At 38.2% G+C, this 11,845-nt stretch overlaps 1 protein-coding gene across 1 annotated transcript in view; it reads left to right on the top strand.

Annotated features, from left to right (window-relative positions):
• Positions 1-11,845, top strand: part of ENTPD7 (ectonucleoside triphosphate diphosphohydrolase 7) — a 54,195-nt gene that overhangs the window by 19,282 nt on the left and 23,068 nt on the right. Inside the window, exons 4-7 of the mRNA XM_011935561.1 lie at positions 863-1,068; positions 1,327-1,477; positions 7,387-7,490; positions 10,288-10,344. Of these exons, the coding sequence (XP_011790951.1) occupies positions 863-1,068; positions 1,327-1,477; positions 7,387-7,490; positions 10,288-10,344 (518 nt within the window). The remainder of the gene's footprint in view (positions 1-862; positions 1,069-1,326; positions 1,478-7,386; positions 7,491-10,287; positions 10,345-11,845) is intronic.

Genomic DNA, 11,845 nt, shown 5'->3' with positions numbered 1-11,845 from the left:
CACTGTACTCCAGCCTGGAAGACAGAGCAAGACTCCATCTCAAAAAAAAAAAAAAAAGAAAAAAAAGAAAAGAAAAAAATATATATTATGATTGTAGAAAAGAATAATTATTGTTTTTATGAATTACATTTTTAGTTAATGAAATTCTAGCAATATAAATACAAAACAAAAAGCAAAAAAGCAAAACCAAAAAGTCCAATCAAAAATATCACCACTCAGGCCAGGCACAGTGGCTCATGCCTGTAATCCCAGCACTTTGGGAGGCTGAGGAAGGAGAATCGGTTGAATTTGGGAGGCAGAGGTTGCAGTGAGCTGAGATCGTGCCAGTGTGCTCCAGCCTGGGTGACAGAATAAGACTCTCTCAGAAAACCAAAAAAACAAAACGAAACAAAACAAAATCACCTCCCAGAAACACATTACATGAGAAATCGGTCCACAATATTCTGGATGCATCTATACAGAAAGAAAAGAAGTGATTAAGATTGTCTCAGTTATCTAGTGTGTGTAACAAGCTACCCCACAACTTAATGGCATATAACAAAAAAACAGTTATTTATTCAGGCCTACAAGCTCTAATGCTTGAAAAAAGATTGCTACCTCAGCCAGTTTCAGAGCTGCCCCCACACATGGGGACATCTTTTAGTCATCTAATTTCAGTGGCCTCTAGGCAAGCGAACCAGCTGTTGTCTCAGGCACATCAGTAAATCTGTCAATATTGCTTCACTCATTGGTTAGGACTGGTAGTCCCATGCGCCTGGCACATGTAGGCACTTAATGAAGATTCATGAACAAATGAAGTAAGTGAGGGTGCCTTTCATGGACCTGACTGCTTAGCACTGATTTCTCTTTTTGCCTGACTTAGGTATTTGGCTCGAGTAGGGGACCTTGAAGCTACTGACACTGAAGACCCAAATCTGAATTATGGACTTGTTGTCGACTGTGGCAGCAGTGGTTCCCGGATTTTTGTTTATTTCTGGCCAAGACATAATGGGAACCCCCATGACTTGCTGGACATCAAACAGATGAGAGACCGCAACAGCCAACCAGTGGTTAAAAAAATCAAGCCAGGTACTCATCACATCAGAATATATTTTGTCAATCTCTTTTAAGGCATGAAAGAGGAGAGAAAAGAAGGAGAAAGCAAGCTACCCTTTTCTTCTTGAGAGTCTGGGTAACAGGAGGGATGTCTCATTCATTGTCACCCCCTACCTCTCAAATAAATAAATGTTTAGGACCTTAAGGAGAACCTTATAGGATATCAGTTTCCTGAGTCTTATGTGAGCTGCTTTTTAAAGAAACTTTTTTGTTTGTTTGTTTTAACTTAAGGAATCTCTGCAATGGCAGACACTCCAGAACATGCCAGTGATTACCTTCGTCCTCTGCTGAGCTTTGCCGCTGCTCATGTGCCCGTGAAGAAGCACAAGGAGACTCCCCTTTACATCCTCTGCACAGCAGGCATGAGGCTTCTCCCTGAGAGGTGAGATGCAGCATCCAGAAAACACAGGAAAACAGTGGCATGAGAGATGAAAGGCCAGTTTCTTGCACTGTCCTCTGTGGTTCCCTGGTCTATATCCCTAAACCCAATTATGACACAGTCATTCATTCCCAACTTCATGTCATTTGCTGCTTTGGGATCAATATCTATCTGGGATGACTATAGTGATTCTTAGTTTGGATTGAGGGTTGGGAGTAGTGTTGATGGTAATAGATTTGGATCATTAGGCACATAGAGAACATAATTACAGAATGAATTAGGAGGAGGGTCACCTGATGACCTTGACACCTAGGGACTAATCGGAGATCTCTGATAGGAACACTACTTTCTCTGTAACTCTGCCTAGAACCCTGGCGATAACTGGGGAGTCCCTCCTCTTGCTGCTCCTGCAGAGCTCAATCTCCATTGCCTTACGCCAGTTTTCTCAGCCCCAGCCAGTCACGTCATTTCCACTTGACCTTGGCAATTCAGCCTGACACCTTGCCACCTGATCCCTCTTCCTGCATTAGAGGCAGAGGAAGAGAAGTCTGTATTTAAGCCAGTCTCCTCCTTGTTTGTGATTTCTCTCCTTTGGTACCACCTTGATCCATCCATACTTACATAGGCCTGAGGTAAGAATGAGCTCCCTGAACTTTTTTTTTTAAATGATTTTTATTTTATTGTGGTAAGAACACTTAACATGAGATCTACCCTCTAACCAGATTTTTTTTTTTTTTTTTTTTTTTTTTTTGAGACAGGGTCTGCTTTGTTGCCCAGGCTGGAGGGCAGTGGTGTGATCACAGCTCACTGCAACCTCTGCCTCCCAGGTCCAAGTGATCCTTCACCTCAGCCTCCTAAGTAACTGGGACTACAGGTGGGGACCATCACACCCAGCTAATTTTTGTGGAGCCAGGGTTTCACTATGTTGCCCAGGCTGGTTTAGAACTCCTGAGTTCAAGTGATCCGCTTGCCTCAGCCTCCCAGAGTGCTGGGATTACAAGCGTCAGCCACCATGCCCAGCCCAACACATTTTTAAGTATGCACATTATTGTTGACTATGTGTACAGTGTTGTACAGTGGATCTTCAGTGCTTATTCATCTTGCTTAACTGAAATGTTTGCCTATTTATTTCCTTTAGCATTGTCCTTAGCGTTCATCTGCCTTGTCACATATTGCAGAATGCCCTTTTTTATTTAAAAAAGTCTAAATAGTATTCCACTGTGTGTATATACCATGTTTTCATTACATATTCATCTGTCAGTGAATATTTAGGTTGTTTCCATGTCTTGGTTATTGTAAATAATGCTTGGGAGGGCTCATATCTCTTTGAGATCCTGATTTTAAATCTTTGGAATAATTAGCCAGAAGTAGGATTGCAGGATCATATGACAGTTTAATTAGTTATTTATTTATTTACTTTTTGAGACAGGGTCTCACTCTGCTGCCCAAGCTGGAGTGCAATGGCATGATCTCAGCTCACTGCAACTTCTACCTCCCAGGCTCAGGTGATTCTCCTACCTCAGCCTCCCGAGTATCTGGGACCACAGGCATGCGCCACCATGCCTGGCTAATTTTTTGTATTTTTTTGTAGAGATGGGGTCTTGCCATGTTGCCCTGAATGTTCTTGAAGTCCTGGGCTCAAGCAGTCTGCACATCTCAGCCTCCCAAAGTGCTGAATTACAGGTGTGAGCCACCGTACCTGGCCTCTATGTTTAATTTTTTGAGGAACCTCTGTACTGTTTTGCAGAGTTGCTGCACCATTTTGCATTCCCACCAACAGTATGCAGAGTTTCCAATTTCTCCACAGCCCTGCCAACACTTGTTGTCTTTTGTTTTTTGGATAACAGCCATCCTGACAAGTGTGAGGTGATATGTCATCGGGGTTTTGATTTGCATTTCCCTGATTACTAGGGATGTTGAGCAACTTTTCATATTGCTGTTGGCCATTTCTGTGAATAGAGAAATGTCTACTCAAGTCTTTAGCCCATTTTTACATTGGGTTAATAGGGTTTTTCCTGTTGGGTTGTAGGAGTTTCTTAAATATTTTAAAGATTAACCCCTTACCAAATGTATAGTTCGCAAATATTTTATCCCATTCTGTAGCTTGCCTTTTTACTCTGTTGATTGTTTCTTTTCCTGTACAGAACTTTTTAGTTTGATATGGTCTTACTTGTTGATGTTTTGTTGCCTGTGCTTTTGCTGTCATATCAAAGAGACCATTGTCAACCTTAACTTTAGAATTCATCCTCCTGGAATGTTCATGGTCTCATAGGCATCAGGTGTTTCCTTATTAGCTTAAATATTTTCCCTTGGTCAATAGCAGTTTTTTTGTTTGTTTGTTTTTTTACAATGTTTAAATTTTATAGTTGGCTTTCTTTCCTTAAAACAACAGCAAACAACAAAAACCTCAGCCATACATGTAGGGCTCCACGGCTTATGTCAGACATGCAGACAACATAACATATAGCAGCAATGCTTCTTTCAGTGGACTTTTTTTCACAGTTACTGGTTTACTGACTGGTTTACTGTCGAGAAGCAGATTATTTATATAGCCATTTGTCAACATGAAAGGTTTTTTAGTTCCCTTATTGCCCCATACATTTCAGTCTTTAAAAAATTTTTTGTTTTGTTTTTACTTATTTGTAAAACCAAACTTTAAATATTGTAACTGCAACCTTACCTCCTTAAAGGAAATCTTAAAAATGAACAAAACAAAACAATACAACTTACAACCCTGCTACCCTATCAAAACTGTTTCATTTTGTTGTTTTCCTTCCTCTTTGTTCACATATATGTAATTTCCACAAGGTTGCAATCATACTGTGCATGCAATTAAGAATTTTTATGTGACATGGGTGATATTCATATTGTTCAAAAATTTTAGAAACCCTGGGAAGAATATACATGACACAAGAGCAGGTGCCACATTACAAAGTCTATGAAAGTCCAAGGAAAGGGGAGGGAGGCCAGAGAAAAAGCTGACTTGGAGGTTAAAAAGGCAGAATTGACCAGCTGAGCTGGGCAGAGGAACCCACTTGGTAGTTTGGCTACCTTCAGTGTGTTTGGAGCAAAGGAGACTGTTGCCTCACCTCCTGGCACTGTTCAGTATTACCTCTGTCAAAGAAGTTTCCATCCAAATAAAACCCACTGTGTAGCTTCACCTTATTTGTCTAAGATGTTAGTTGTCAATGTGGAAACTCTGAATATTAACATTTATTGTATCTTAAGAGTTTTTAAAGAAATTTGCCTTTTTTTTCTTTTTCTACTTGTTTTCTGGTCACCTCTCTAAATAATACATACATCTGTTCTGGGCTTATGAAATAATTGCTGCTTCTAAGTCCAAGCTAATTGTTGGCATAGATGTGACTATCAGCACAAAAATCTGTTTTGTATGATTAATGCTTTGCTAATTTATTAGCATTTGTAAGCAGATTCAAAATAGGGTTGAATCACTTAGACTATATTTTTAATTTATTAGCATTTAGTTTTATTTCTTTGCCAAAGGCCTGGACTAACAGAATTTTTTCTACCTCCTTTTTATTTTGCAGTTTTAAAAAAATCCCTTAAAAATTACAACATAATACAAGGTGGTGTTTAATAAAATAATAATTTTTGTTTTAGGAAATTTCACATGTGTATAAAAGTAAAGAGAACAGTGCAGTAAATCCCCATTTACCCACCACCCAGCTTGAACAATTATCAACATTTTGCCATTTTAAAAGCATTTTAAATAAAGAAACTATATTGAATTTTAGAAAATGAAAGCTTTATCCTGTCACTGTGTATACATGAAGAATGATTTGGGTTTTTGTTTTTTTTAGCATAAATGGAATCACATTATACATACTGTTTTGTAAAATGTATTGGACATCTTTTATTTTTTCAGGTCTATACATGTAGATATAAGTAGACTTCATTTTTTTTAACATCTGTATAGCATTACATTACATGGCTGTGCCATAAGTTATTTAACCAATCCCTATGATATGGTATTTCCAGTTTTTCATTGTTATAAATAATTTTCATCATTATAAATAATGCAGTATTTTTCTTCTTTATTTTCTTGTCTGATGATTTCCTTGGAATTAATTTCTAAAAGTATGACAGCTGGATCAAAGGTTAAACACATTGAAACATTTTGAAACATGGTCCTGGATTGCCCTTTAGAAAGGTTGTACTAGTAATTTATTTATTTACTTATTGAAGATGGAGTCTCCCTCTATCGTACAGGCTAGAGTGCAGTGGCATGATCTCCGCTCCCTGTAACCTCCACCTCCCGATTCAAGCGATTCTGCTGCCTCAGCCTCCCAAGTGGGATTACATGTGTCTGTCACCATGCCTGGCTAATTTTTGTATTTTTGGTAGAGACGGGGTTTCACCATGTTGGCCGGACTGGTCTCAGACTTCTGACCTCAGGTGATCCACCTGCCTCAGCCTCCCAAAGTGCTGGGATTACAGGCATGAGCCACTGCACCTGGCCTGTACTAGTAATTTGCATAGCTAACGGCAAAATATGTTGGTGCCCATTCTTCCATATCATTGCCAAAACCAGCGAACCCTCTCTTTGAGGATTTTAGAAGCATATCCAGTAGGGACAGAAGAATACCCATTCTTGGTCCCCATTTGAAATTCTTATTGCAAGAATTTAATATGTATAACAATAAACTTTTTAAGAAACTATACTTGACATTATATTGGAAGATTATTACTTCAAATATAGATCTTCACTTTGAAGTGCTAACAACAGTCTTCATCAAGTAGTACTGACAACTGTCTGAGCCAGTAGAATATTTTTGTAATGAATAATTTTTTAATCCAAGATAATTTATCTTATTTTAACTAACATTTTCTCTAGATTCATATTACTTCTACCTTTGTTTCTTTGCTTTCCTTTGCTTGATAATACTGATTACATGCTTAAAATGTTAGAGGAAAGACAACCCTATAGATGCGAAGTTTCAAATGTTTTCCCCAAATTGGAAATGTTGTTATATCCTCTGGTTTTGATCCTGAGCTAGGGTTTTCAAATGGTAAGATTTTGACAATGAAAACAAAATCAACCCTTGAAATAAGGAAAAGGAGATTAAAAAGTTAATTGTGGCTGGGCAAGGTGGCTCACGCTATAATCCCAGCACTTCAGGAGGCCGAGGCAGGTGAATCACCTGAGGTCAGGAGTTAGAGACCAGCCTGACCAACATGGTGAAACCCCATCTCTACTAAAAATACGAAATTCGCCAAGGGTGGTGGTGCACGCCTGTAACCCCAGCTATTTGGGAGGCTGAGGCAGGAGAATCACTTGAACTTGGGAGGCAGAGGTTGGAGTGAGCCGAGATCGCACCATTGTACTCCAGTCTGGGCAACAAGAGTGAAACTCCGTCTCAAAAAAAAAAAGTTAATTGTTAGCTTATGTAAAGGATTATATTAAAACTTGTGGAACCAACAGTACCTCTTGTGTGGTAATGTGAAGCATTGTTTCTGTGTTGTGTAAGATTTGAGGATGAGATTGTGTTCCTTAATTTAACATCTTTGTTTTACAGGGTGAGGAATAATGTAATTACTTCAATTTTATAGGTTATGCAACTTGGCTGCAGTTTCCTGTGGCTTATTTGTACTCAGCCTGTGAGAGTCATAGAACCATAGTCTCATAGTCTCATCTTTTAACACTCTTTGAATAATAACATCGTATAAGGGGAAAGTATCACTATTACCATGTTGCCTTTTAGGTAGGAGGATATACCTCGAGGCAGTTTAAACTTTTAAAATCAAAGGCAGTACCAAAAAGAAGCAGGGCTGGACGAGTAGATCAGGTAGGTGAACAGTGAGGTCATGACAAGGCTAAGTAGAAGGACAAGTTGAGGCAGTTTATGAGAAGAGAGTTTAGTGACTAACTTTGGGATTTTTTGTTCTTGCAGGAAGCAGTTGGCTATCTTGGCTGACCTAGTGAAAGATTTACCACTGGAGTTTGACTTCCTCTTTTCACAGTCTCAGGCAGAAGTGATCTCTGGCAAGCAGGAAGGTACTGGGCCTTAAGGGGTGCAGCTGGTTCACCTCTAAGCCAACCACGGCACAGCCTCTCTAACGGGTGTTTAGAATTATTCTATATATCTGATTTTAATTTTTCTGCCAATAATTTTCTTGATTCTGCTACATAGTTGATTTGATTATTTGCATATTTTGCACTGGCATCTGTTTTAGAGTGCTCCTTCTGGAAGTCAAAAATGTGTATCTCTTTTTAACTTAGTCCTGTGTTTATAAGAATGTATTAGTATTTAATGATTTCAACTGGATATTTGGTTAGCTAACAATACTTTTGAAAACATATGTAGTTCTAGGAGTTGTATTGAGTTTGTCAAAGTCAAATGTAAAGTAAATTATTAAAGTAAGGAGAAACTTTAATTTCAAGGGATGATCAGAATGAATTACTTTTGTTTTGTTATGCCTTCATTGCAATTACTATGCAGTATTGATAATTCCCTGGAATCTCACACTATTGGGTTTGTACTTTTAGAGTGAATATGTGTTCTCATGTAGCCAAATGTGGCCAGTTTGATGAATTATATTTCCATTTCTTATAAACGAGAAGGAGATCTTATATATCTTCTAGTTGCAGACATATACATGAGAAAAGATTTACCTTTTAAAATTTCAGTATTGCATTTTTCAGTTGTAAAATTTCTATTTCGATCTTCTTAATATTCTATTTCTTTTCTGTTTCTTTGCTGAGACCTTCTATCTTTCCATTCATTGTAAGACTGCTCATATTTCTTGGTTATATGGTTGCTCTAATATCTTTGATAATTCCAATATATGTGTCATCTCAGAGTTGGCATCTTTTGGTTGGCTTTTCTCTTGTAAGTTGAGATTTTCCTGGTTCTTTGTATGCCAAGTATTTTTATATTCTATCCTGGACGTTTTGAATATTACATTATGAGACTCTGGGTCCTGTTTCAATCAAAGAAAACATTGTTTTTTTTTTTATTGTTTTAGGAGGCAGTTGATCTCGAGTTCTGACCTGCTTTCTGTGGGCCGTGGTTCTTTTTTCTTTTTGAGACAGAGTTTCATTCTTGTTGCCAAGGCTGGAGTGCAATGGTGTGACTTCTGCTCACTACAATCTCTGCCTCCCGGGTTCAAGCAATTCTCCTGCCTCACCCTCCCAAGTAGCTTGGATTACAGGCATGTGCCACCACATCCAGCTAATTTTGTATTTTTAGTAGAGACAGGGTTTCACCATGTTGGTTAGGCTAGTCTCAAACTCCTGACCTCGTGATCCACCCGCCTAAGCCTCCCAAAGTGCTAGGATAACAGGTGTGAGCCACTGTGGCTGGCCCGTGAGATCATTTTTCTTTTCTTTTCCTTTTTTTTTTTTCTTTCTTTTTTTTTTTTTTTTTTTTTTTTTTTGAGACAGAGTCTCGCTCTGTCATCCAGACTGGAGTGCAGTGGCATGGTCCGGCTCACTGCAACCTCTGCCTCCCTGGTTCAAGTGATTCTCTTGCCTCCGTCTCCCGAGTAGCTGGGACTACAGGCATGTGCCACCACGCCCGGCTAATTTTTTGTATTTTTAGTAGAGATGGAGTTTCATCATGTTAACCAGGATGGTCTTGATCTCCTGACCTCATGACCCACCCGCCTCAGCCTCCCAAAGTGCTGGAATTACAGGCGTGAGCCACCGCGTCTGGCCTGTTCATTTTTCAAAGCTTTGGCCACTGCTATTTGGATTTGTCTCATATGTCAGCTAGTGGCGAATCTGGAACCTGGGTGGTGACCTAGCCTGTAGTTCAGTTCTCAGAGCTGTTTGTATATTGTTTAGGGTCAGATCCATGTGTTTATAGCTTGGAGGTGAGCCCAGGGGTTCATACACAAATTTGCTCCCTACTATCTGTGATCCCCCTGACACTTTCTGGTTCCTTGGAGCTCCCTTTCATGATCCTCCTGTCAGAATACCAGGGCTTTAATTTGCCCACTCTCTGCCATGCACTTCTCATGATTGCATCTGCATCCAGGGACAAGTAGTGGGAGGACAGAGGGAGACAAAATAAACAATAGGATTTGCCTCACACTCTTGAAGCTACAGTTTCTCTGGTCAGAGAAAAGAATTCAAAGCCCTCAGAGTTTTAGGTACCTGCTCAACTTCTACTTCTGTTGCTTGAGGTTAGAGAGAACAAAATAAGAAAGAAAGAAAAAAAAAAAAAGCGGAGATTTCCCCTATTTTCTCTGAACTTTTGGCATTCCTTTTTCTGTTCTTTGGACCAAAAATGAGTTGAAGTTCCTCTGTTCACACCTGGTGTTTACTTTCATGTTTCAAGCTGCTCTTGAGTCTAGATGAGGTAATATCTGAGGGAGAAAAAATGGGACACTCACTCTACTGGCTTGGTAGTAGTTTAAACCCTGGTCTCTTTCCTGGTGTCCTCATTATCATTTACTTTCAGAGTTTTCAGAAAGCTACTCCATGCATTCTATCTAGAGTTTATATTTGTATTCAGTGGGGAGACAAGATTGCCCAGAACTAGAACTCCAAGATTTACATTTTTTTCTTTTTTTTCAATATCTTCATGACATTCATACGATTTATATTTCCTAAACATTTGTTACACAATTAATTTCTATTCATTGAGGAAATTTAGAAGATGCAAATAATTTTAAAAGGGAAAAAAAATCACAAGATGAAAGATTTGAAATTCCTACATTGAGAGTATGTAGTAAAATACCATGATTACTTTTTCCAAGAAAAAGAGGAAAGAGAAGCCCTGAGGTAGAGGTGTATACATGGCATAGCAGTAGAGAATTAAGTGAGGGCTTTTATATTTCTTACTTAGGGGTTTATGCATGGATTGGAATCAACTTTGTTTTGGGAAGATTCGACCACGAGGATGGTGAGTAATATGTCTTTTTATGAAAATTTACCTAAGGGCTGAAGGTTTAAGTTATAACCCATCAGTAGCATGTAAATGCAATTTTTGAGTTTTTTCAAACATAAAATGCTTCATTTTCCAGTCCTAATTTGCTTTCTTTTATTTCTTTTTAACTTTTTAATATGGAAAGTTTCAAACATTCACAAAAGTAGAATAATAAAATGAACCTCCATGGACCCATTACCCAGACTCAATATTTACTAATGTTTTGCCATTTCTCCCCCATCTCCTCCCATGTATCAAAGGTTTTTTTTTCTCATTGGATGTTTTAAAAAGCAAACCTCAGACAGGTAATTTTTATTTTCATGTATGTCAGTGTGTATCTACAACAGATAACGAGTTTCAAAATGAACAGAAAATATATCCATAATGCCATTTTAAAACTTAACAGAATTAACAATTTCTAATATCATACAATACTCATCTAATACCCTACCCAGGTAAAGATTTTCCTGATTTTCTCAAGAATGTTTATTTGTAGTGGGCTTGTTCAAATCAGAATCTGAACAAGGGTCATGCATTGCATCTGGTTAATATGTCTCTTTAGTCTCTTTTCATCTATAATGCTTGATCTTACCACCTCACTCCCCTGCCTTTAAAACCAAGAAAAAATTGGATCCTCTGGTAGAAAGAATTTGCCACATGCTGGATTTGATTGACTGCATCTTTGTGGGGTTAACATGTTTTCTTTAACATGTTTCTTATCCCCTCACATGTCCTTTAAACTGGAGGTCAGATATAGATGTTTGATTAGACTCAGATCCAATTCCATCTAAATCATAGAAGGTGCTGTGTGTTTCCCACTACTCACATCAGGAATTTTGTAATGTCTGGTTGACTTACTTTTTGTCATGCTCAGACTGATCAGGTACTGAGGGTTCAAGTATTATCAGCCTGATCTAATTTAGTATTAAAATTCCTTATCTGCCTTTCATGGAATGGTTGTAATAGCCGATTGTGATCATTGCTTAGATATGTTTTTCATTAGAGATTGCAAAATGTTGATATTTCTAATTCTGTCATTCCTTCTGCATTTAATAGCTAGAATTTTTATGTAATGAACTTTGCTTGATCAACTCTTTGGTTACCCTGACATATAGTTCTTATGGGAAAGAATAAATTCTTGATTCTTTTTATTTATCACATTTCTGAATAATGAGTTGGTGTCTAGCAACTTCCAAAGGTAACCAGTGAAAAAAAAGTTTTAATTATTATTATGAACTCATGGATTTTAATATATTAGATGCATTAGAGCCCATCACATTGTTACTATTTTTAGGGTCATCTTTAGGTTGGCTCCTGTATCCTTTTAATATGACCCCAATACTCTTTTATATTCCCCTTGCTATCTGGTACAGCAATGTATTCCACGGTCATCTTGTATACTTTCTACCCTAGACCTGGCATTGGCCTGTTTTTATTTGTTTTTTGTGTTTTTTTTTTGAGACGGAGTCTCGCTCTG

Source organism: Colobus angolensis, unplaced genomic scaffold, assembly GCF_000951035.1.
Source record: "Colobus angolensis palliatus isolate OR3802 unplaced genomic scaffold, Cang.pa_1.0 Scaffold144, whole genome shotgun sequence".
Classification (NCBI taxonomy): domain Eukaryota; kingdom Metazoa; phylum Chordata; class Mammalia; order Primates; family Cercopithecidae; genus Colobus; species Colobus angolensis.
The sequence above is the reverse complement of the archived record's forward strand: the minus strand, read 5'-3'. Positions and strand labels throughout refer to the sequence as shown.